Below are 26,027 nucleotides of genomic sequence, written 5' to 3'. Positions count from 1 at the left end.
TTCGGGTACCCATACGGGTTTGGTTCTGATCGGTTTGCGTTTCGGGTTTTCGAGGTCAAAGATTTCAGTCCAATTAGGATGTTTCCAAATTTTGGTTTGAGTTCGATTCAGATCTTTGTGGGTTTGGTTCGGGTACTGATAACCCATTTAAATTTTTTTAAAAGTTTTAAATCATTGTAGTGTGTTGCTATTCGAATGTGTTGTGTGGGGATATGTTAAGTCTTTGTGTTCTCAGTGTAGCTCCAAGTGTGGTGGCGATGGCTTATTATTTGAGAAGTGGTGTGATCCTTTTTTTAAGCTGGTAGACTTTGTGTTTTTATTTATTTGATACTGTGTTTTGCTATTGAGCCTGGAGAAATATATATTTTAATTTTAATTTTGATGTTTGTTTCTATTTTTGATGAGTCACACCTTTTATAATAAATTGTTTAGAATTCTTTTGATATAAAAATTTAAAATACATAATTTAGCTGGTAATATGGCATTTAAAACGATTTTGTGACTGTAAACCCAATTTTTCCATGTATTTGGAAGAAAATATCCATCAAAATATGAATGTACAACGTGGGAGAGATTTGTGCAGGTAAGTTTCTAAGACTACATATTTCTTGCTTGGTTCATCTTGATATCAATGTCATAATAAAACTAGATTTCATAAAAAAAAATAGTTCTGGAAGCAGATACTATTGCACCTTAATAGTGTTTCATCTGCAGTTCCATTAGTTAGGAGTTGGACCGACTTTAGTTTCGAATTTAGTTACTAGAACACAGTTAATCAGTCTCTCCTCCTTAGAATTTCTCACTGGTTCTAACAACAGATGTTAACAGAGACCAAGAGAGAGAGAGAAGTTCTATTGAAATTCAGCGCAAATGAAAACAATACAACTTTGTGGCTCTAATGAAAAAGCATGCATGAAGAAACATTGATGTTCGATTAATAGGCAAACATTTTAAAAAAAAAGAAGCAGTACACCATCAAAAGTAGATTCATTTGACATGTTGAAAACCTTCATACGTTTAGAGATAGAAAGTACCATAATGATCAATAAGTTTGAGTATGATTAAGCCACTAGAACTGACAGAGCTAAAAAAAAGCAAAAACAGACAAAATGATGTTTCCTTGTTTGTACAAACGCTCGCTCCATATCAACTATTACAACTACCATTTTCTTCGCTTCATTCTTGAATCCGTCAAGTGCCGCTCTTGCTATAGCTACGACCTGGTTGATGATTTTTAAGAACAGCTTGTTATGAAGATGAATATAGCTACTGAATGAGCAGTAGATAGCATTATTAGGACCAGGACTCCAGTATATATAGATCATGAGAATAAACAATGAAACGTGACAAAATTTACAATAAATATACATCAGGAGAACTGAAATATCATTGTGAAATGCGTTGTATAAAAAGCCAATGTTAACTAAAATACATATAATCAATGAGCTATATATACAATGAGTGCATAAAATGAGTGTTGAAATCGACGGAGCATCATTCAAACCAGCAAACATAAAACCACAGTTCATACTCTCGAGCAGAACTATAAAGTCTGAACCGAAATATATTCTTTATTTGTATATAATGGAAGTTGAAGAAAACAATAATATTGTGTACTTCATATTTTAATTTGGGGAAATAATTATTTTACCTGGTAGTCCGTAATTGTTGAGAAGGGTTGTGTTGGATTATGTAATAATCTTCTTCTCCTTCTCACAATCTCTCCCTCCATTCCGCTCCCATACTCAGATCCTTTAAGGAGGTGATGAATCGTAGCCTATCATAAAGCTCCTTCAATTTCTCACAATAACTAATATAGAGACTATAGAAGAAAGGGAATGGAGCCTTCTTATATTATCCACTCTTCTCACTCATCTATTGCACCAAATTCAAGCCTATGCAATTAAGGAAACCCACCCTTCGAGCAAACCATTCTCCTCCCACTGAAAGACCGCCATAATCTGACCTTGTTAAGTTTCTTTGCCCTAAAGGCGTCGACTTTCCTTAGGAGAAGACTCAACAAACACGTGAACAGAAGACAAGAACAGAGGAAACAGAGTTGTTGTTCGAACCAGAGAGAGAGAAGGTTGAAGAGACAAAGCAGAAGATAAAGAAAGGGAGCACACACAAGACTTTATCCAGTTCACTCCCGTTAACTAGGGTAGCTACGTCTGGCCGAGTCTTTAACTCGGAATCCACTAGATTCAGATAGTGTTACAAAAGGAGCTACAAGTGACCCATCTCAATGCCCTTCACTAGCACTCAAGATTCACTCTGTCAACTCCTAAAGCTAGAGAAAACTAAACACAAAGCTTAGACCTTTACAAGTTTTCTCTCTTCACACTATCTCTGTATCTTGTTTCTCTCTCTTATTACCTCTCAATACAACAAGACCTTCTATTTATATAAAAGTCTTGAACCTTGTGTGTTTAACCTAACGCAAACGTTTCTTCCAAACTTGAACGCTGTCTTGCATCATCAAGTCACGCTTATCACAACATTCCAAATGTGCTTTTGAACTCTTGGAGACACAAAGTACAACGGTACGATCATGAAGAGGCGGTGTAGCCGTTTCCCAAGAAGTGGTCCCAAAAGCATGTCTAACTCAGGTTTGATATACACCATCCGTAGTTAGAACTTGAGTTAAGTCTGAGTACACTTTGAAGTTGGTAGTTGCTTGGTCATCAAGGTTTCATCTTCACAAATCTCCACCTGAAATCGTGATGACAGAACCAAACTTCCACACACACATTGAGAGAGAGAGAAACAATACCTTTGAATCTAGTTGCAGGATTCCAAGACTCGGATCCCCTGAGTTTTACTACTCAGGGCTGACATGTAGCAAGTTCAAAGCGGTTTGAAACTTGCTAACTGCCAGAGTCTTCGTGAAGATATCAGCCGGATTCTTCTCAGTTGAAATCTTCACAACATCAATGTCACCACTAGCAATGATCTCCCGTATGTAGTGACACTTGACATCGATGTGCTTCGTTCGTTCATGATGCACATTGTTCTTGGAGAGTGCTATAGCACTTTGAGAATCACAGAAAATCTCCACACTTTTCTGATCATAACCAAACTCCTTCAGTAACCCTTTAAGCCATACGGCTTCCTTCACAGCTTCAGTCAACGACATATACTCAGACTCTGTCGTAGACAAGGCAACAACTCGCTGCAATCCTGATTTCCAGCTTATAGTGTTTCCTCCAAGAGTGAACACCAAACCAGTGATTGATCTTCTTCGATCAGGGTCTGCAGCAAAGTCAGCATCGCAGTAACCAGTGATCTTGAACTCAGAACTCCTTTTGAACAACATCTTTGTGGTCAGAGTACCCTTGATATATCTCATGACCCACTTTACTCCATTCCAGTGATCTTTGATAGGGTTGCTCATGTACCGGCTGATGATCCCTACTGGATAGGCAAGATCAAGACGGGTTCCTGTCATTGCGTACATGATACTGCCAACAGCATTTGAATAAGGAACTGACTTCATAAACTCTTCATCTTGCGCTATCTGCTCTTCAGTTGCAGAGCTCAGCTTCAGATGGGCTCCCAGAGGTGTTGAGACTGGCTTGGCTTCAAGCATTCCATAGGTGTCTAAGATCTTGTTCAGGTAACTTTCTTGTGACAACCATAGTTCACCAGCGGCTCTGTCTCTAACAATCTCCATACCCAGTATCCTTTTAGCAGCACCCAAGTCTTTCATTTCAAACTTCAAACTAAGTTCCTTCTTGAGATGTTGAATAGCTTCTAGATCCTTGGCTGCTACTAGCATATCATCTACATAGATGAGAAGATACATCTTTGACCCGTCTGCTAGCTCCTTGATGTAAGCACAACTGTCATACTCACTTCTTACAAACCCAATCTCTGTGATATAAGCATCAAACTTCTCATTCCATTGTCTTGGTGCTTGTTTAAGACCGTACAGAGACTTGTTGAGTAGACACACTTCATCCTCTTGAAATAATGATTCAAAACCTTCTGGTGGAGCCATGTAAATCTTCTCATTTAGCTCACCATGTAGAAAGGCGGTTTTGACATCCAGTTGCTCTAGTTCCATATCTTCTTGAACAACCATCGACAACAAGATCCTTATAGATACATGTTTGACAACAGGGGCAAAGATCTCATGGTAGTCGATTCCTTCTCTCTGAGCATAGCCCTTGGCTACTAATCTTGCTTTGAATCTAGACTGCTCCACTCCTGGTATACCAAGTTTATACTTGTAAATCCAACGGCTCCCAATGACTCTCTGATTCTCAGGCCTCTTTACCACTGTCCAGGTATGATTTTTGGCTTGAGATCTCATTTCATCATCCATGGCAGCTTTCCATTCTTCCCAGTTTACACTCCTTGTAGCTTCCCTGTAGTCTTCAGGCTCCACTTCTCCACCATCTTCAGAGGTATATAAAGCCTCAGCAAAATAATCCTCATCATCGAAACGCCTAGGAGGTCTTACGTCTCTCCTGTCTCGATCCCTTGCTAGGTGATAGCTCAGAGGCGTTTTGCGTGTAGCATCATGACTGCTGCCACTTGTACCAACTGACGATGATGGAGATCCCGGCACAGATCTAACACTTGAGCTTGATAGTTGATCATTGTTACCTTCTCCACCTGAGGTGATACTATCTTCAGCTTCTAAGTCTAGATCGAGGTATGAGCCTGAAGAAGCATCTTCTTCCTCATACGAGTCAGGTTGTTTTGTCATCACATCTTTGTAAGATGCATTCTCCTGAAACAAAACGTTCCTGCTCACTACACATTTTTTCTCTTCGAGTAACCAGACCTTGTACCCTTTCACGCCTGGGGGATATCCAACCAGAACACCTTTCTTAGCTCTCGGATTGAGCTTACCATCATCCGTGTGCACAAATGCCACACATCCAAACCTTCTCAGATAGCTGTAAGCAGGAGTTCTTCCAAACCACTTCTTGTCAGGTATATCAAAGTTCAGAGCTGATGAGGGTGTTTTGTTGATGAGAGTAGCTGCTGTCTGTGTTGCCTCTGCCCAAAATCTCTTTGGGAGACCAGAGTCACTAAGTATGCTTCTCACCTTCTCCATGAGTGTTCTGTTCATGCGCTCTGCAACTCCATTTTGTTGTGGAGTGTAAGCGCATGTTCTGTGACGTTGAATTCCCTTAGCTTCACAGAACTCATTAAACTGCCTGTTGCAGAATTCTAGACCGTTGTCTGTTCTCAAGGTCTTTAGCCTCCTCTCACTTTGATTTTCCACCAGACTGAGCCACTCTACAAACTTCTCAAAGGCTTCATCTTTCGTTTTCAGAAAGTAAACCCATACCTTTCGGGTATAATCATCTACAAAGGAGATGAAGTACTGGTTTCTGCCTAAAGACTGTGGTACTGACGGTGCTCCCCATAGGTCAGAGTGGACATACTCCAGCTTTTCTCTAGTATCGTGCTGAGCCAAGTTGAAACCCACTCTTTTAGCTCGCCCATAGATACAGTCTTCACACGGTTCCATGTTAGAGACCTTCTTCCTGTCCAGAAAACCCTTCTTGAGCAGAATGTTCATGTTCTTCATGCTCATATGTCCCAGCCTTCTGTGCCACAGGACCGTGTCATCTTGTCTTGCAATGAGAGCTGCGTTCGTAACTGGTCTCCACTGTAATAGATACTGAGTATCATATCTTCTTCCAGCGAGCAATATCTGATCTCCAGCTTTGACGCTAAGAATACCATTCTCAGACTCAAACTTGTAGCCTGCTTTCTCCAGAGTTCCCAAAGATAGAAGATTTCTATCCATGTCAGGAATGTACCTGACGTTTGTCAAGAGAACACTCAGACCTGCTTCATTCTTGACTCTCACGGTACCAACTCCTCTTACTCTTGAGACAGTTTGATTTCCCATCCTCACTGAGCCTCCAGCCTCTTCATTTAAATCTTCAAACCAGTCTCTCTTGTGAGTCATGTGATAGCTACAGCCGGTGTCCATTACCCACTCATCTTCAAGATGTACATCAGTTGAAGATAGTGCTTCTGACACATAGAGGCCTGTAGCTTCTGCAAGGTTTCCATCGCCACCAGATGACTCTCCTCTTCCATGGTTATAGTCTTTTGGTCGAGTTTGGCCTTTGCTCTTGTTAGGACAAGACGCCTTAAAGTGCCCATCTTCACCACAGTTCCAGCATCCTTTCTTGGATCTAGACTTAGATCTAGTCCTTGAGGACTTGTTGTTTCTATCTCGACCTTCAGACCTTCCTCTTGAGTCACCTTTACCCTTTGCAAACAGACCTTCAGCTTGGCCCTTAATACTTTTCTTGTTAGATCCAAACTCAAGTTCCTTTGAGTAGATAGCAGCAATCACTTCATCTAACGTCAGTATGGATCTTCCAGTGCCATACTTTAAAGTATCTCTTAACTGATCAAAGGGTTTTGGCAGAGACATGAGGAGCAAGATAGCTTGGTCCTCATCAGAGATTGCAACATTTGTGTTCTCCAGATCTGTTATAATCTGAAGAAACTCATCAATGTTGCCTTCTATGGACAGATTCTCAGACATCTTGAATCCATAGAGCTTCTGTTTAAGATAGATTCTATTAGGAAGAGCTTTTGACATGTACAGTTTGTCAAGAGCACTTATCATAGCAGCTGCAGTCTGCTCCTTCTTGATCTTCCTGAGAACTCTATCTGTTACGCTTAAGACGATGGTGCTTCTAGCCTTTCTTCTCTTCTCGTCTAAAGCTTCCATCTTTTCAGCTTTTTCTTTCGCTTCTTCTTCTGTCTGCTTAGATCCATCAGGTTGAACCTCCACAGCTTCGGTTTCCTTGAGAGCAGCACTCAGACCCAGAATATCCAGATGAGCCATGAGTTTCTCTTTCCACATCGTATAGTCACCACGACCATCAAACTTCTCAACTTCTATTCGAGCCGAAGACATCGTCCAGATGTTGTAAGATCTTTACAGACCCGTAAACACTGAGCCTAAGCTCTGATACCACTCTGTTAAGTTTCTTTGCCCTAAAGGCGTCGACTTTCCTTAGGAGAAGACTCAACAAACACGTGAACAGAAGACAAGAACAGAGGAAACAGAGTTGTTGTTCGAACCAGAGAGAGAGAAGGTTGAAGAGACAAAGCAGAAGATAAAGAAAGGGAGCACACACAAGACTTTATCCAGTTCACTCCCGTTAACTAGGGTAGCTACGTCTGGCCGAGTCTTTAACTCGGAATCCACTAGATTCAGATAGTGTTACAAAAGGAGCTACAAGTGACCCATCTCAATGCCCTTCACTAGCACTCAAGATTCACTCTGTCAACTCCTAAAGCTAGAGAAAACTAAACACAAAGCTTAGACCTTTACAAGTTTTCTCTCTTCACACTATCTCTGTATCTTGTTTCTCTCTCTTATTACCTCTCAATACAACAAGACCTTCTATTTATATAAAAGTCTTGAACCTTGTGTGTTTAACCTAACGCAAACGTTTCTTCCAAACTTGAACGCTGTCTTGCATCATCAAGTCACGCTTATCACAACATTCCAAATGTGCTTTTGAACTCTTGGAGACACAAAGGACAACGGTACGATCATGAAGAGGCGGTGTAGCCGTTTCCCAAGAAGTGGTCCCAAAAGCATGTCTAACTCAGGTTTGATATACACCATCCGTAGTTAGAACTTGAGTTAAGTCTGAGTACACTTTGAAGTTGGTAGTTGCTTGGTCATCAAGGTTTCATCTTCACAGACCTCTCTCAACTGAACCAGCTTCTCTATAATTGGAAATGTATCCTCCTTCGAAAACAATGATTTAGATTAATGACTGTAAGGTAAGAAGATAATTCTCCGCGAGTAACCTTGGCATATGTATACTCAACTTCAACTGTTTGAAATGAACGCAATCCAAAAAAAATCCTCTAGCATCCGACCTCTTAGCATATCATAAGATTCTCCCAGTGTCTCAATTCACTTAAAGATTCTAAGAGAAGGGATGTGTTGGACTTTGTAATAATCTTCTCCTCCTTCCAGTAATCTCTTCTTCCATTTATATCCCATACTAACAACAAGATCCTCTAAGGAAGTGATGAAACGCAGCCCATCAGGAAGTTCCTTTAATCTGCAGCAAAGGTCAATATCAAGAGAATAGGGAAGGGGCATGGAGCCTTCTTCTACTATCCACTCTTCCAGTTCCAATAGTCCATATAATTTAAGTTTCTGCAATTGAGGAAAACCACCCCTCGAGCAAATCATTCTCCTCCCGCAGAAAGATATGTTCCCTAAAATAATCTCTTTCAGGTGAAACAATTTCTCTAAAACCGGAAACGGATCATCCTCCAAACGACAGTGAGCTAGAGTTATGGTTGTAAGGTGAGAAGGCAAGTGTCCTTCCGACAATCTTATCTTCCATTCCTCTCCCATTAATTGAACACTTAGTTTCTTTAAGGAAGTGATAGATCTCAGCCTATCAGGAAGCTCCAACTTTCCACAACCCCGAATAGTCAGAGTATGAACAACAGGCATGGAGCCTTCTTCTACTATCCACTCTTCCAGTTCCGATAGTCCATATAATTTAAGCTTCTGCAATTGAGGAAATCCACTCCTCGAGCAAACCATTCTCCTTCCACAAAAAGATTGATACTGTAAACTAACCTCTTTCAGTTGACTCAATTTCTCTAGAATTGGCATTGGATCCTCCTTCAAATAACATTTCTTTAGCAAAATGGTTGTAAGGTGAGAAGACAAATGTTGCTCATCAGGTAACTTAGGCATATATATACTCAGGAATAGTTCTTTGAGATGAACACAATCCAAAACAAACCCTTCATCATCATTCGTTGGAGAATACAACTTGTCATAATCAATTATAACAAGCTTTTCCAAGCATCTCAGCTGACTTAGAGATGAAGAGAGAGTTTTCGCGGAATGCCCTTTACCTCTGATATATATAGATAGTGTACTGAGCCGTGTCATACACTGGAGATCACTCACACTCCCATGCTCGGTTGAGAAATTCTCCAACGTCTCCAGCTTGACCAGATTTCCCAATTCCATCTTTACCTTATTCTTTATTGCCAACGGAAAATGGAGGTATATCAATTCTCGCATCTCCTTCAAGATATTGGGCATGTAGACTCGAGATAAACCTACACATAGGTTTAAATATAGCAGCTGCTTCAGATTCCTCATAGAAGAAGGTAGATGATTTACATATGCATCTCTTAAACTCAAATATCTCAAGTGGATGAGCTTCCCGATGCTAGATGGTATCTTCTCTCCTTCAAACTTGACACGAGAGAGATCTAATACTCTCATCAATGGTAGCCGTGTAAAGCATATATTTATACCCTCGTCAATATGCCTTTTGATCTTGGATATAAACACAAGAGATCTAAGTTTTGGGTTCTCCATATGAAAAAATCTCTCATTCCGCCAATGCACAGCTACTCTACGAGATTTATAAAGAGATTTCGAGTTTGCAGTTGAAGTGCCAATTTGTAGGAAATTCTCTTCTTCAGCTTGGTGTAAACAAACTTCTCTCATTATGTCATGCAACTGGCATGTTTCAAATCTTGAAGTTTCAACGTCTCTTTCAGAAATAACCATGTTTCTCTTCACCAATTCTTCTATGTATACATCTGCGACATCTCGAGTGCTGGCTCCATCATAATACATCGGCCTTTGTATTCCTTCTGCACCCCAGTAATACGACAATGTCCCCACATCTATTTTATAATCTTCAGGAAAATGGGCAAGGTAGAGGAAGCAGTGCTTCAAATAAACTGGCAGCTCTTCGAAGCTCAGATACAAAACATGGAAAACGGAACTGATATTTATGTCACTGACGCTAGTCCCGTTGACGATGTGAGATCTAATATTTTCATAAATCCTTTTCCAGTCACGCAATGTGTATTTAGCAGCTAACAACCTTCCTAACACTTTTAAAGCCAACGGTAGACCTCCACAATGTTTAATCATTTGCTTTCCCATATCTTCCATTTCTTTATCAACCTTGAAATCTACATAACATTAATTACAAGAATGTTTGAAAGAATCATATCTCTTGGAGAATTGCAGCCAATTTTATTTTGATTTACTAGTATAACAATCCAAATAGATCGTCCAAGAAAAATTTACCGTTTGTGTCTTTCATTGGAAATGCTATCCTTTGAAAAAGAGTCCAACTTTTTTTTAAAGTTAAGCATTTTGTGTTGAAGGTGACACAATTTGGATCTGCATGTAATCCCACTCCCTCATTGCGAGAAGTAAGTAATACCTTCCATCCTGCAACACATTTATATTTTGTAAATGTTTCATGATCAAAAAGTGAGCCTTTAAAAAGGATGGCCTAATGTATGTAACTTAAGGATGTTCACCTTTTTGGGGCAGAAACACATGCTTGATTCGGTCCCAATCTCCCTCTCTCCATATATCATCAATGACGATCAAAGCCTTTTGTGTTTCCAACACTGATACGAGCTTTTCTTGAAGTTCATCTTCTGTCATCTCTAACACCTTGTATTCTGGCCTGAGCTGTCGCAAGATTGTCTGCCAAACATACATCCTTGTAAACTGTTGTGAAATACAAACCCATGCCAATCTTGGAAAATGACTTTTGATTGTCTCATGTTTAAAAATTTGTCTTGCGAGTGTGGTTTTACCAAGACCTCCCATCCCAGTTATGGAAACCACTTGATGACTGCTATCTTTTGCCACCAAATAGCCAACCAATATCTCAACATTTTTCTCCAACCCCATAAGATGGTCTTCTTCGTCTCTAGAAAAGGTTAGTTGCATTTCTCTTTGTATTTCTTGTAGAGACTGTGAATACCCTTCACTGACAATGAACTGTTGTACGCCATAACTCTGCATATCGCGTATCACCTTGGAGATTCTCTTACTTATTGCTTCTATACCAAAAGCAAGTTCCCTGCGTTCTGAAATAACCCAAGGAAGTCTTCTCACATTCTTCATGATGCCACTTGTATTTCCGAGTTTTTCCTTTAGAAGAAACGTTTCAACGATATCTTCAGCGTCCAAAACAATTTCTTTGACCTCTTTGATAGTGTTTCTCACCATGGCACTTGTATGTTTCTTGGCTTCCGCATCTTCTAGGAAACACCTTAACATTTCCACATCTCTTTTAAATCCATTGAACTGTTCTTCAACTCCCTGAAATTTCTCAGATTCTCGGATAAGGAGCTTCCAAAGCCTCTCGACTCCAAACGACAAAAGTGTATATACAAAACTAGTATGATAAAAAAAGATAACTAAACTATTCTGTGGGATTGAATCCACAAATCTTTGGAGAGACATGAACATTATTGAGATTTTTTTTTAAATGCAAAATAAAAAAGATCGAAGCATCTTCCAGAAAATCAAAGAAAGAAAATTAATAAAATCAACAACAATCACCTCCTAGAAATCGCTTCTGGCCCAACTGATCTGAAAAAAAGGAAATACTCAATGCGTAGCTTCTGGCAACACAATCAACTTTAGATCTCTGCTAAAGACACACTGAAAGAGTTGGGCCAAGTCAACGCCAACCGACAAAACCAATGTGTAAAAAACACTGCCACTGCATTAAACTTTTAAAATACTAAGTAAATTTTGGGGAAGACCAGCTTTAGTATTTTATTTGATCTATTAATGGTGTTAGTTAAATTTTCATTTAGTAAACTAATCAATACTATTAAAAGGGAAGGAGTCAAAAATCTACTTACAAAAGGTTGTTGCACCTATTTATTTTTTAGTCCAAACTATAGTATACAACTAAAATATTTTTAACTAACCCCTATTTTATAGCAACCATATAATGTCCTCTAACGTTTAAATAAATCTCACCCAGTTTAATAAAATCATGACTATAATATATGGAATGTTTCAAATAGTTATTTTACTTAAATCAACTTCCTTCAATTTAACATATATACATTTGATATAAACGGCACCGAAGTTTCAATACGTAAGGGTCATTATCATATATACCATCATCTTTCATCAGATCAAAATTTTCTTACGAGATCAACTTTTGAAATATAAATGAGCCATGTCTTATTAAACATTATTGATCAAACCTCAAGAGTATTTTCCACCCAAAATTTTATAAAACAAATCAATGAATTTTGCTAGGTCTGTAGTTTTTGGACCTAATTAGGTATTTAGAAAAAAATATTTGGATTCAGATCGGTTTATTTCGAATCTGGATTGTTTCGGCTACATAATTCAGATACCTATAAAATATTTGTTATTATTTTGTACATAACGGGTATGGATCTGTTAGATATTTAGGACTCAAATAATACTCAATAAACATAAAAATACTCGAAACACGAAAAATATCTAAAAATCTGAACAAATACCCGAAAATCTAAAAAATACTCAAAAGACCTAAATTTTTACCCAAAATCTGACCTAAATAAAATTGTATCTGAATACCCAAAAAAATATTTTTAAAATTTGAATTTTTACTCGAAATCCAAAACTATAACCGGAAATTCAAACAAAAAACTCAAAAAATATATGTATACCAAAAACATATCCAAAATACACAAATATGTCTAACATACACAAACATTTTGGGTACTTTGGCTCCCAAACGGGTTTCATGTAGGTCTCAGACGCGAACAGAGAACCACATTTCTAAAAATATGTATTTTTCTCTGGACACAATGTGAACCAGTATTTTCGAGTTAATTTTGGTTTGATTTTTTGGGGTTCATGTAAAATACCCATGCGTAAGAGAGAATTACGTAAGATTTATACATAATTCTAAATAAAATAATTCATGAATTATATATATATTTTTTTAAATAATTCTTTTATATAATTTGACTTTATAACATAATAATGTAAAACAATCACAAAATACTAATTAACATAAAAATTTGATATAACAAAAGAACCCGCGCTTTCAAGCGCGGGTCAAGATCTAGTTATTCTATTATAATAAACCCTCTGTTTCATTTTAATTCTTGTTTTAAATTTTAAATTTTTATTTCAATGTAGATGATATTTTCAAAATTTTATGCAAAACTTTGATGTTATTTGATGTTTTTGACCATTTATGTTATATAGTATGACTTTTTTATTGGTTGGATATGCTTTAATTAATATAATTTATGGAAAATAGAAAAATGTATAAGAATTCACATATTTTTAATAAGTGTGCAAAAATTTGAAATATCAACTAATTTAAAACAGATGGAGTATATATTACATTTTAGTTCTTTTTGTTGACCTCTTACAATTAAGACATCTCCAATCTATAAACATTATTTTGGTGTCAAAACCATATTACTTTGCTGTATTTTCAGCATTAAAACATATTCTTTTCCGACTACCACTCCAAATTATATTTTATATTACAAATTTTGTTATTATTTAATAGAGTATATTTAGAATTTATAAACATTGGAGATTTCCTTGGGAGTTTTTCATTTCTCGAGCTCGTAAAAGCAAATTTTAATCTTCTATCATGATTAGCGTCAGAATCCAAGTGAAAAAGTTGGGAACTATAGTAAAGGTAGACTGTTGGAGCCTCACAAATTCTTTGGTAACCTATGTTTGTGTTTCTAAAATCGAAATCCAAGTCTACCGGTCCAAGGGAGTTTAAGATTACAACCTGGTTGGCTGGCTCAATCCTCATCTACCAAAAATGCGTAATACAGCTACAAAGCTCAAACACTTCTTAGTTCATGGAGGGCTTTATGATCAAGTCTTTGGAACTATGACTCAACTCAACGACCTATGAATAATTATTGATCCAAAATGTCAACGATAATGGAAACGATCACTCATGTGCGATTCACTTGCAATTATGCAAAGTACATTTCGGCGTTTATCAAACATATCCCAACATCTGGGGCTAGAACATCCATCGCCAAACAAAATGAAACAAAGAGACACATCTACTACAATGATACAGCAACAAACAAACTTTGGAACTTAAAAAATAAAAATGAAAAATTGAAGTGGAAAGAAAATCACAAAAAATAATCAGGAGTCTTGCGAGTGGTATCAGGTTCGACCTGTCTCGGTGCTGGATCGAACTGAAGGAAGTTCTGCTCCATCTTCTCTCCAATCTCAAGTATTGCTGCCATGTTTCCACATCTGTAACAGTAGTTTGGTGCACTAAACACTGTAACCACGTTCTTCTCCTATCAATACACACACAAAGATTCAGTATATCTGCAAGTATAGATGTCAACCGATGTTAATGCACATAATACATAAACAGACAGTACCTGACACCAATTAAAGCCTTCCATTACAAGTTGATGCGCTCTTGATATCAAACTCAGTCCATTATTATGATTAAATTGAGTCGCAATGTCCTGTCCAAATGTGTAACCAGCACCACGGGGAGATATTCCCCAACCACAACGGTCGTCTGGATCAGACCAGAGTAAATCGCACATTGGTCCTTCGTGTGGAACCTACAGTCCAAGAGTGTATCACATATCAGATGATAAAAACCACTTCCTACTCTTTTCAGACGCCAAAACTATGTCTTAACGAAAAGAGGAGACGTTTTACTTATGGCCAGACCAAAACAAATGCCTTTTCAAAGAAAAATAGTAATCATAATTACCTCCTGTATGCGATCCAAGCTTCGGATATTGTCAAGGGTATCCAGAGAAGGTGAAAGCCCTCCATGTAAACAGAAAACCTGTAATTGAATACAGTTGTTAAAGATGAAATGCGGAAAGGACACATTGTAACTTATAAGAATAGCTCAAACCTGACTCTCAATAAGTGCTGTAAGAGGTAGGTAATCAAAGAGGTCCGTAAAATGCTTCCACACGTTTGCATTGCCGTATTTCCTCAAGCACTCGTCATAAAAACCATATCTGAGTACACAAAAGTAAAAAACAAAAAACAGACATGAATTGACGCCGGAAAATGAAATAAAAATGTTTGGTTCCTGTCCTGTTCTTTTCGATTCATTTTGTTCACTTTGCATCGTGTTCATAGCAATCTCAAGGGACCCTATCGCCTAGGGTCGGCTCACGCCTTTTAAAACTAAGCTCGGAAGGAAATAAAATACTAGTTTTTTATGTAGGAAATAAAATACTTACACTTGTGTAATTTGACGACTCTCATGATTACCGCGCAGGATCGTGAGTCTGTCTCTGTAACGCACCTTCAGTGCCACCAATAGGGAGACTGTTTCAACTGAGTAGTAGCCACGATCTGCAGAAACATAGCCGAGACGAATGATAAAACCAAAGACATTCAAACTTGAACCAGACAAAAGATTTGAAATTTAAGGAAAGTGTCTTCACGAAAATTAAACACCACAATGCTTAAAGCCTAATGATGGTTGTATAACAAAAGCTAATGATCACAACATCAACCTTAAACCAACAGATAACCAACCACATCAGACAGTGAAACAAAAGACACTGGTTAGCTTTTATGGGCAAATCACATGCCATGGACAAAGGGTCTTGTAATAAAAGTGGAACATCAATCAAAAGCTGTTTATTCCAGTAAATGTTAAGTCTCCTCAATTAGAAGCATAACACAAAACATAGATCTATGACGACTCATCAATCAATTGTCATGAATCAAGAACATACATACCTACGTAATCACCCATGAAGAGGTAATTAGTATCAGGCGGGTTACCACCGATACGGAAGAGCTCGATTAGGTCATAGAACTGGCCGTGTATATCGCCGCATACGGTAACCGGACACTTAACCGGTTGAACATTCCATTCCTCAACGAGAATGGCCTTGGCTTGATCGCATAGGATCTTCACGTCCCCTTCAGCCAACGGCTTACACTCCATCAGCTGCTCGATCTGACGGTCCAGATCCCCGTTTGACGCCATCTCCTCCCAAATCTTACGATTAGCTTCCGACGCTTGCGATTCGAACACGGCGGCGACGGCGGAGGAAGAGGATAAAAGTCGCCGATGGTTTTACGGGTTGATCATCACGCGCCGTCTCTCTCTCTCTGCGCAAATGAAGATATTTATTTGGCTTTAGTATTATTTTCAGACAAACTGTTTTTTTTCTTTTTTGTACTTGTTAAAAAAAAGTATGTGACGTGGGATGGAACCGGGTCAAAAGGAACTGACACGTGGCGAATCCTTTCTCTTTGGTTTTGAATCTTCTTCTGATGAGAAAAGAAGTTCATTTGTTGGGTTTTGTAACAAGTACGATCTGCTCTAGATTTAGTGGCGCTTGGCTTTAGCCGTTACCAGTTGATTGACAGGTTTGGTCTGGTTATCGATTGAACCTAAATCCATAATACCAGTATGATTTCTAATCCTTAACCTGTTAACCAATTCTGATTATGAAATGGTAATACATGAAGTGTGGAATCTGATCTTCCCGGAGTTGTTCGGTAATACTCTGTTTTATATCTCGGTTATTACAAATAAGTTGATTTTTTCATTGTGTGGTTACACAAAGTCGATATGAATGTGGTTACAAAACTTCGAACTAAACACTGATACATCAGCTTAGAGTTAATGAATTTCAAGATAAACCAACGAGTCTTCTTCACAAGCTCAACTTTGAAGTGTTGTCTCTTTCAGCTATGTTGCCATTTGTGGACCTGTGGTTGTGGTGCAAGAAAACAAATCAGTGGAGGATTACGCTAAGTGAAGTATCTAGACCACACACTCGTCTCTCCAGGGATACCCTCTCCATAAATTACTGAAAGAGAACTAATTTGAAATCCATAGAGAATTCAATTAAAGTAGTCTTTCATTTTCCTTGAGCTTTTTGTTTGGTAAAATAAAAAATATTCAAAGATATAATAAACAACTTATTTGATTAATCTCAAACGTAAGACCAATAAATAAAATAATTTCCCAAACTCAATAGTACATGCCGTGGTTAAGAGAAGATAACAAAATTTTATCATGAATGTTAATTTATTTATTTAATCTATTTTTAAAGACATCATTGATGCCTATATCTCTCACAATGAAGAACATTCATTTTGTGATGCCTATAGTAAGAAGGGCACAGGAGATGTTGAGGAATGGCAGAGAAGGAGGGTGGAGGAAAAAACTGAGGTGAGAGAAATGCGGATAAGAGACCCATGAATTCTACCCGAGCTCCACGGTGGGTTCATCCTCCTAAAGACTGGCTGAAATGTAATACCGACGGTGCTTGGCATAAAGAGAGAGATAATAGCGGTCTAGGTTGGATTTGCAGAGATGAGAAGGGTAGTATGATATGGGCGAGGGCGAGAGCGAGAGCTGTGACAAAGGCGGCATCACCGATTCTTGCGGAAGCAGAAGCACTTAAGTGGAGCGCATAGACAATGGCAAGTTTTGGTTATAAAAATGTCATTTTTGAATCAGATTCTCTAGCTCTGGTTAAGATGATAAACATGAGTGAAGCAGTATGGCCAGTCTTAAAGCCGATCATTGAGGTGATCCGCTTGTCTTTGTCGCATATTCAGAGCTTCAAAATGCAGTACTATCCAAGAGGTGGGAATAAGGCAGCTGATAGAATAGCAAATGAGTCTTTCACATTTGTGTCTAGTATTCCTAAGTTATATTCTGTAGTGCCATTGTGGCTAAGGTTTAAGGTTTGGATTGATAACAATGTGTATCAGAACTATGTTGGAGAATGAGAAGTATTTGATGAGCCAAAAAAAAAAATAGAACATTCATTTTGTATGCAGTTAAGGGATGATGTATCCAACAAAAGCAAGGATAGTTTACAGGAATATATATATCAGGACGGGTAAATTCTACCTTGGGCCACACAAGAATAATAGACGAAAACTGGCCCATTAAAAATTTAACATATAACTTAAAATAATATGGGGCGTTCCGAGAATTGAACTCGGGACCTCTCGCACCCTAAGCAAGAATCATACCACTAGACCAAACGCCCTATATTGATACAAATGTGAATATTTACGTATATATATATTACGATACGAAAATAACACTAAAACTTGACTAGTCATCAATGAATTTCAAAGAAACCAAAAACAGTCGTCAAGGTTTTTCAATTTCAGATTTCAACCAAATGTCAGTTTACTCATCCCATGTGAGAACATTAAAAAAGTGCAAGAGAAACATATAAATTAGGCTAACATTGACCTTTGCATTTAAAATGTATGTTAACATTGTTGCTCACTGAATCCTTGCCTAAACAATTCAAAAACTCATTCAGTAAGGCTGTATTGATTGATACAGCATTAGCATTAGCATTATACTCTACATTATCCAATCAACAATTGTTAAAAAAATATTTACAGAAGCATTTACTAAATGCTAATGTTCTCCAAATGCTCTCTAGCCAATGCTCTCATATGAAGCTTTTAGAAGGGAATTTGCATTTATAATTTATAAAATTAAGGAAATATATAATTTATTTATTTATTTTATTTAATAATAGCATAAAATTATTTTTATATCCAGAAAATAAAATATTGATTTCTAAAATTAATTTACAATAAAAAATAGAATTTCACATTTAAAATATAATTTAATTTATATAATTTAATATATTTTAAATGTGAAAAATATTTTTAAAAATAGATATTTTAATTATAGCATTTATTTTAAAATAATATTTTCGATATAAACATAAATTTTAAATTATTAACTAAAATAAATTATATATCTTTTTACTTTTATATGTTAATATATTTATATATATATATATATATTATAAATATCTTCATTGAAAATAAATATATTATATACTAATTTTTATAATAATTTTAAATAGCATACTCATACTGCTTTCTGGACAGTTGATAAATTTTGAAAAGTCTTCGATTCAATTTGGACACAAGATTGAGGAATCGGTCAGGCAGGAGCTAAGAGATATTTTGGGAATTCAGAATTTAGGGGGAATGGGATCTTATCTAGGATTACCGGAAAATCTTGGGGGCGCCAAGATTCAAGTTTTTGGCTTTGTGCAGGATCGTCTAAACAGCAGGGTCAACGGTTGGACTTTTAAGTTTTTCACGAAAGGAGGAAAGGAAGTGATTATTAAATCAGTGATTACGGCATTGCCGAATCATACGATGTCGTGTTACCGTTTACCTAAGGCAATCACAAAAAAATTGACGAGTGCGGTAGCACAATTCTGGTGGAGTCCTGGGGGCAATTCAAGAGGTATGCATTGGAAATCATGGGATACAGTATGCGTCAGTAAGGAAGACGGAGGTTTGGGTTTTAAGGATATAACTGACTTCAATACCGCAATGCTTGGTAAGCAGTTATGGAGGCTGGTAGAAAAGCCAAACACTTTATTCTCTCGAGTTTTCAAGGGGAGGTATTTTCGGCATGCCTCACCTCTTGAACCGATCCGTTCATACTCTCCGTCATATGGCTGGAGGAGTATTGTATCTGCTAGATCTCTGGTAAGCAAAGGACTAATCAAACGGGTGGGAACATGATCTTCTATATCTGTATGGAACGATCCTTGGCTCCCAACCACTCGCCCAAGACCAGCCAATAAAAATCAACATTTGTATCCCGATCTCACAGTGGCTTCACTTATTGATCCCACTTCGCGACAATGGAATTCGCAGGTCCTACGGGATTTGGTAGACCCTCAGGATGTGAAAATTATAGAAAGTATACCACTGAGCAGAAATCAGATGATCGATAGAGAAGGATGGCATTTCACACACAATAGAACATTTACGGTCAAATCAGGATACCAGGTGGAGCGAATTTACCCGGACAGAGAACGACCACCATTATTGATGGGACCAACAGTTGACGTCCTGAAGGCTTTTTGTTGGAAAATCAGGTGTCCACCAAAAATTAAACATTTTCTTTGGCAATTGGTTTCAGGGTGTGTGGCAGTTAAGAAGAATCTGAAGGCGCGAGGAATGCAAGGTGAGATATGTTGTGCAAGATGTGGAGCGGAGGAGGAGTCGATTAATCACGTATTTTTTGAATGTCCCCCAGCACGTCAGGTTTGGGCTCTTTCAAAGATTCCAACAAATCCAGCCGTCTTCCCAACGAATTCTCTTTTTACGAATATGGATCATCTTTTTTGGCGGGTTGTCCCGCAGATGGAGGATCATCAGTTCGCTTGGATACTATGGTATATTTGAAAAGGAAGAAATAATAAGGTTTTTAGTAATTTGGATATGGATCCTAAGGATACTCTTAAGTTGGCAGAAACGGAATCGACACTCTGGGCAGAGGCACAACTTTTGAATGAACAGAAAACGGGAACACAGGTACAGGTTACGTCTCTTCCGTCAATTCCCAGACAATGGTGTTTTACAGATGGATCGTGGAAAGAGGGTGATATTTTCTCTGGTCAGGGTTGATTTAGTACTTTAGAAGGCTTTAAGGGACTGATGGGAGCAAGGAACGTCCGGGCTACTCTAACCCCTTTGCATGCAGAGATGGAGGCGCTACTATGGGCTATGGAATGTATGCGTAATTTACGATAATTTCAGGTTACATTTGCAACGGATTGTTCTCAATTGGTGAAGATGGTTTCGGAACCAGAGAAATGGCCAGCTTTTGCAAGTTATATGGAAGATATTCAGAATCTGAAAGAGAGCTTCATACGATCAGAGATCATTCATGTGCTAAGAATGAAAAATACAAAGGCGGATAGCCTAGCACGCAGTGTCAGGATTCAGCCGTCTTTCGTCGTTCACATGGATCAACATCTCCCAACTTGGTTTACAGGATCAATATGAGTCTGTAATGTTATCGACAAAAAAAAAAGTTACTGCTAATGCTAATGCTTTACCAATAAAGGCCTAATATTATTAAGTCCATAGTTGTACCAATTCTAAGTCCTAATCTACCAAAAAATCATTATAAAATATCTAATATGCATAACATAATAATGATTTTCAAATTATTAAGATGTAACTTCCGTCAATAATACCAATTTATTAGTTATACTAAATTTATCATTAATACTAGTTTTACTTAGTTGTCCTATTGCAGGAACTCCAATTGATTTTCTAATCTACTTGAAGTTTAATATGATTCAACCAATGCAATCTATTTGTTACTAGTTAAAGTCTTAACCGACCCAAAAACCATGCTAAAACACCCAATGTGTATAATCAAATACAATTAAATGAGATTTCCAATTCAATCCCAAGATTTTCAAATGCAAAACCCAATTTAGAGCATAAACTATTACGTTGAAGAACGTAATTAGGGTCATATGTACCAATTTTCCTAGACATATTTGTCACAATTGAACCAAGTTACCTTCACTAGTGGAAAAAAGATTACAGCTAGAACTTTCGCCTTGGGTTCGAGTAGTATTGGCGACCTAGGAAGGCATTTCGCGTATTCGGATGCTACCCAAGGCCTCGTAAGATTAGTTTTTGGGCTTAAAATATTTTTGGGATCCCACGTATCAGAAAAATCAAAAGAAAAAAATATTTTTCACGCTGAAAACATCAAAAAGTTCTAGATGTAGATTAATGTTTTCTAATTTGGAAGATTTTATAATAAATTAAAGTATATTAGAAACAAATAAAGAGAATAAATTATAGGAGTGGACGCGGAACAAATATTCAATATTTTAAGGATATACGTGATCCGCTATGCTATCACAAACAATTAGTTTACCAGTTCGATATGCTCTGCAACTTTAAAAATATTTGATGTTCCGGATATCTAGAATAACTGGTGTTTCAATCAGACCGTAAGAATTAATTAAAAAATTATTGTAAAATAATAATATTTCATTACAAACTTTTTAAAAGTTATTTACTTTTAAATTTTAAAAAGAAAAAATCAATTTAGTGAACAAAAATAGTTTAAAACTTATATAGAGATATATACATAAATTTTATATACATTTATATATGTATATGTCGGATCGGATATTTGTTTTTTAAAATATTAGTATTTGTGATTTATTCTATTTTTATGAGTACTGAATTGTAGTATACTAGTATTTATTTTTTGTAGTATTTATTTTGATTTGTAAAGTTACATATATCAAAAAATTAGATAGAATTGAAATGAATAACATATCAAATCAAATTTTCAGATATTTTACCCACCCCTACAAGTTTAATTATTACTAGATTTCCACCCGCACAACCGTGCGGGTATATATTTTCACATTTATATATATATATACATATTTATTTTACATAATTATTATATATTTTTAATGTTATTCACATATTTAAATGTTAGTATAGTTATGCCAAATATAATAATTTTATAGTTTTCATGCTGTAAATTAAAATCATCACATATATATGTTACTTATTATATATTTGTCCTATTGAATTTGCGTTTGATTACTAAACTAAAATTTTTAATGCATGAAACAACATATATGAAAACAATTTTGTATTTAATTTATTATAATCATGATCCGTAATTCAAATCGCTAGATTTTTTTAGTAATTTATTAATGTTTATTAATTTTATATAATAAATTACTGTATATTAAAAAGTTTAAGATAAGTTAATTTTTTATACATGTATTATATAGTTTACTAATATTAACCCGTTCTACCAACATATTATATTTTTAGCATAAATATTTTACATTTATGAAAATAAAATATGTTAACTTATCAATTTAAAATAATTTTATCATATTTTGTTCAATATAACATTTTTATTTTAAAATGATAGATATTATTATAAAATTGATAAAATAGGATATAGTTTTATTCTTTTAGTAACATTTCATTACTAATTACAAAATTAGTTGAAAATATTTATATTCAATTTATGACAATTAAGATCTTATTATAATATTTTTCAAGAGATTTGTTAGAATTTTATATTTTTTTAAAAAAATTAAAAGATATAAAAGATATTATGATTAAAGTAGTTAAAAACATTATATATATTAGCATTAGTGATATACATTTAATAGAAAATTTAAATGATGGTCCAAATAAAAATATCACTCATCAAAAAATCATGATTTTCACTTTATTAGAAAAAAAATTTGAAAAAATTAAAATAGAAATAAATATTTATTTCTAACAAAACCTCTAAAAATTATTAGTAAATATATTTTTGAAATTAATTAATTTAATTTTATTTAAATTTTCGTTTATAAACCAAAACTATATTCAATTTTAATTTCTAATTATATTTTATGATAATTTAAATTAAAACTAACTAATTTTTGAAAGTAAATTTAAAAAGATTCTAAGAAGATTTTAAAAAGATTTTGTTAGAACATTTTAAATATATTCATCTGTATTTCAAAAAAAAAGATAAAGATATTAAAAGATATAATAATTAACTTATGTAAAATATGATATTTTCTAGGAATAGTCCAAACTAAGAAATCACACATGAAAAGAAGTCTCTGTTTTAATATATTAGATTTTTGTCAGCATATTGACCTGCTAAATGTTCAAAAACACTTGTTATAAAGTCTTGAAGACGACCCCACGTGCCAAATATCGATATACATTTGTTACGTAATTACTACACAAGAGGGTAAACTGCCACTTAGAACAATGCCGTTTGAGATTGTTGGTCGCTTCTTTTGTTCGTCTGTAATTCTACACGTACATTATACATATGTCTTCTTCTTTTTGTCAGCGATTATACATATGTCTTACTTACCAAAAATCCAACATTCACCGGAACTACTTGCCAGAGGATTATCTTTGTGTTGCCACTCCTTTTTGTTTCTCTCTCGTTCTCTCCCTCTCTCTCTCTCTATATATATATATGAATATATATATATATATATATATCATTAATTGACTGAACTTTGTAAAACATGAGTTCGTAGTATTTTTTTTGACATTTTGTTATAGTTTAACTTTCAGATGTTTTCAGCAATTGTACTCGATCACATATGTGTATATGTATGAACCAATTATCTGTAGAAGTATTGTGGTGCAGTGGTGTTAGATAATGCATTTTCTACATGTGGCCATTCTAAAAGAGAAAATGTTTCTATTTAATTTCCAAGTTATGTGAATCTTAAACTGGTGAGAGAGAATTAAAAGAAACAAAGGAAAGATGTTTTATTACATACTAGGGCCGGCCCGCCCTACGGGCGGGATGACAATTTAAAAATAATTTAAATAGTTAGAATAAATATTTTTGATATTTTTGATATTTGTTTGATATTTGTTTTTATTTTAAAATATTTTGTTCTGTATTAGTATAAATTATTATTTTATTAATTGTTATTCTTTATTCAGTTTTATTTCCATTACAACTGTATAAATTTTACCTTACGATTAATAAAATTGTTTATTTGAAGTTTTATTCTGATTTTATTATAATGGTGTAGAATTGTTGATTTATTTGTTTAATTTTAAGTTACCTAGTTTTATTCATTCTCTTACATTATTTTATATCGTACTCTTATTCGACTATATAACAATATATTTTAATTTTACATAGTTGTGGATCTATGTTTATAGTTTTTCTTAGAATTCATGACATAAATATTTAAAATATATTTTACATTTATTTAGTTAGAATAACTTAACATATCTCTTTTAATCTATTATGTATTACTATTTGGTTATATTTTCTTTAATTTTCTAATCTTGATCTATAAAATGATTCGCTTTACATTTTTTATTCAATATAGTGAAGTTTAGAGCTTTTTAACACTAATGAGCTTATATGCAAATAAATATATAGAATTATAACAATAATCTGTAACATTTCTCAAAAAAAAACAATAATCTGTAGCAACAGATATAAAAAGAGTCAATGTCGTATCTCCTCCCTCTTATACAAACAACACCATAGTAATATAAGAATATATTGATTATAATTAACTGATAGATAGAGATCTTACGAAAGATGGAGACCCCAAATTACTTTATAAAAAGAAAAGTTTTTTTTTTTTATATCCTTTCGACTTTATCCTCCTTGATCACATGATTGGCCTTTGCGATTACATCACGTCCAACTTCTTTGAAATTGAAGCTACACTCGTGCTTCTCTGGGCACCTATGGCTTCTGCAGAACGTGCTACCGCATTTGCACTTAAACCCCATAACCCCAGCCTTCTTGTTACAGCTGAAACACCTGTTAGTCCGTGCAGGTTTCGACGGCTCTGCCTCCTCCTGTCCCGTGGCTATAGGAGCTGATGACGGCTCAGCTGTTACAACAACAGAGGCTGGTTCGGTTTCAAGAGGCTGTTTTTACTCTGGTGTGATAAGTGAGTTCTTGACAGCAGATTTTGCTACAGCGGTTAGATCTTCCTCGGCTCGGAGAATTCTGTAGCATCTGGAACAGAGGTTCATGTTGGAAGACACAAAAAAACCGCATCTATTGTCACAGAGTTCTGGCTCAGTTGGTGGGAAGCTTGTGCTGTTGTTTTGCTCAGAGTTCATTGTTGTTCCTTTCTTCTTCTTCTTCTTCTCAAATCTGTTAAACAAACAAAAAAATTATATTCTGACAGTAACATAAGAATGTTTTTTTTTAAAGGTTGTCGTTTCAGAACATTATAGAGATGAAAATCTTTGCATTAATTTGATTCAACCAACCTACGAAATTGAATCAATTGAATTAAACCCAGATTCGGTATAATCAATTTGCCTCAATTCGATTCAACACAGGTTCTATATAATCATCAAATGAAAATCAATAATAATGCGATAGTCACACCTCTTGTAAAACCACGCTATTCTAGGTAGCCGATCTAAACACAGGATCAAATCATAACCTTAGTTCGAATGAAACAAAAAAATTGATATTCAAAGTTTGAGAATACCCAGAAACGTACGGACATAGTATAGCAGAAAGCTTGAAGTTGTGGTTGCTCCGGGTAATCGGAATGGTCGCTGGCCTCACCTGCTCGCCGACGGACAGCTTGGTAACCCCACAAGACACTGACTTTCTTCACATGATGGGACTCCAGAACCTTAGAAGCCGGTGTTAGAGCACCGACGAACACATGTATAAACCCGCAAGCTCCCCACAGCGTTTACATTCCTGGCACAATTTCTCGAGACTCCATTGTTGATGTCGGCGATGGAAGAGGAGTATGAACCCTAGACTTGTTGTGACCGAGGAAGACGATAAGCGTTAGGTCACTTTCGGACTCGAACGCTGTGTAATCATAAAGCCCAGGTACGAAGCCCACAAATGTTAGCGCAAGATTAAATGAAACGCGACGTTTAA

The 26,027-nt window shown here is 35.8% G+C and overlaps 2 protein-coding genes, 1 non-coding gene and 1 pseudogene across 5 annotated transcripts; all 4 read right to left on the bottom strand.

The window, feature by feature from the left end:
* Positions 1–198: 198 nt before the first annotated feature.
* Positions 199–13,482, bottom strand: LOC103838578 (probable disease resistance protein At1g59620). 3 transcript variants are annotated; one of them, XM_009115030.3, is made up of 6 exons: positions 11,369–13,482; positions 10,330–11,125; positions 10,091–10,237; positions 7,706–9,972; positions 1,652–1,966; positions 314–1,220 (listed from the first exon to the last, which is right to left on the bottom strand). In XM_009115030.3, the coding sequence occupies exons 2-4, from the start codon at positions 11,081–11,083 to the stop codon at positions 7,922–7,924; spliced, it is 2,952 nt and encodes a 983-aa protein (XP_009113278.1). In that variant the 5' UTR covers positions 11,084–11,125; positions 11,369–13,482; the 3' UTR covers positions 314–1,220; positions 1,652–1,966; positions 7,706–7,921. The 3 variants fall into 3 exon arrangements, with proteins under 3 accessions (XP_009113276.1, XP_033134778.1, XP_009113278.1); XM_009115028.3 differs by lacking the exon at positions 11,369–13,482 and having other exon boundaries at positions 199–1,220; positions 10,330–11,354; XM_033278887.1 differs by lacking the exon at positions 11,369–13,482 and having other exon boundaries at positions 199–1,220; positions 1,652–1,777; positions 8,890–9,972; positions 10,330–11,354.
* A 242-nt stretch (positions 13,483–13,724) lies between these two features.
* LOC103838577 (serine/threonine-protein phosphatase PP2A-1 catalytic subunit) lies at positions 13,725–15,968 on the bottom strand. The gene is made up of 6 exons (XM_009115027.3): positions 15,542–15,968; positions 15,034–15,148; positions 14,697–14,805; positions 14,547–14,624; positions 14,200–14,391; positions 13,725–14,112 (listed from the first exon to the last, which is right to left on the bottom strand). Exons 1-6 carry the CDS (start codon positions 15,792–15,794, stop codon positions 13,939–13,941), a joined length of 921 nt encoding a protein of 306 aa, XP_009113275.1. The 5' UTR covers positions 15,795–15,968; the 3' UTR covers positions 13,725–13,938.
* Positions 15,969–17,751: 1,783 nt separating this feature from the next.
* Positions 17,752–17,823, bottom strand: TRNAP-AGG. Its single transcript has one exon. It is a non-coding gene; the product is annotated as a tRNA-Pro (tRNA).
* Positions 17,824–24,010: 6,187 nt separating this feature from the next.
* Positions 24,011–25,924, bottom strand: LOC103838576 (annotated as a pseudogene).
* Positions 25,925–26,027: the final 103 nt, after the last annotated feature.

This window comes from Brassica rapa, chromosome A09 (assembly GCF_000309985.2).
Source record: "Brassica rapa cultivar Chiifu-401-42 chromosome A09, CAAS_Brap_v3.01, whole genome shotgun sequence".
NCBI classification, from domain to species: Eukaryota; Viridiplantae; Streptophyta; class Magnoliopsida; order Brassicales; family Brassicaceae; genus Brassica; species Brassica rapa.
The sequence above is the reverse complement of the archived record's forward strand: the minus strand, read 5'-3'. Positions and strand labels throughout refer to the sequence as shown.

Bases quoted from the DNA above. Each gene is read 5' to 3' on its own strand.
- LOC103838578 (XM_009115028.3), bottom strand. From the start codon at position 11,275: ATGTTCATGTCTCTCCAAAGATTTGTGGATTCAATCCCACAGAATAGT. The intron at 10,238-10,329 runs GTGAACATCCTT...AATGTGTTGCAG, and splicing joins TGTGTTTCTGCCCCAAAAAG to GATGGAAGGTATTACTTACT. The intron at 9,973-10,090 runs GTAAATTTTTCT...AATGTTATGTAG, and splicing joins TCCAATGAAAGACACAAACG to ATTTCAAGGTTGATAAAGAA.
- LOC103838577 (XM_009115027.3), bottom strand. From the start codon at position 15,794: ATGGCGTCAAACGGGGATCTGGACCGTCAGATCGAGCAGCTGATGGAG. The intron at 14,806-15,033 runs GTAAGTATTTTA...TTGTGTACTCAG, and splicing joins AGTCGTCAAATTACACAAGT to ATATGGTTTTTATGACGAGT. The intron at 14,625-14,696 runs GTTTGAGCTATT...ATTCAATTACAG, and splicing joins CAGCACTTATTGAGAGTCAG to GTTTTCTGTTTACATGGAGG.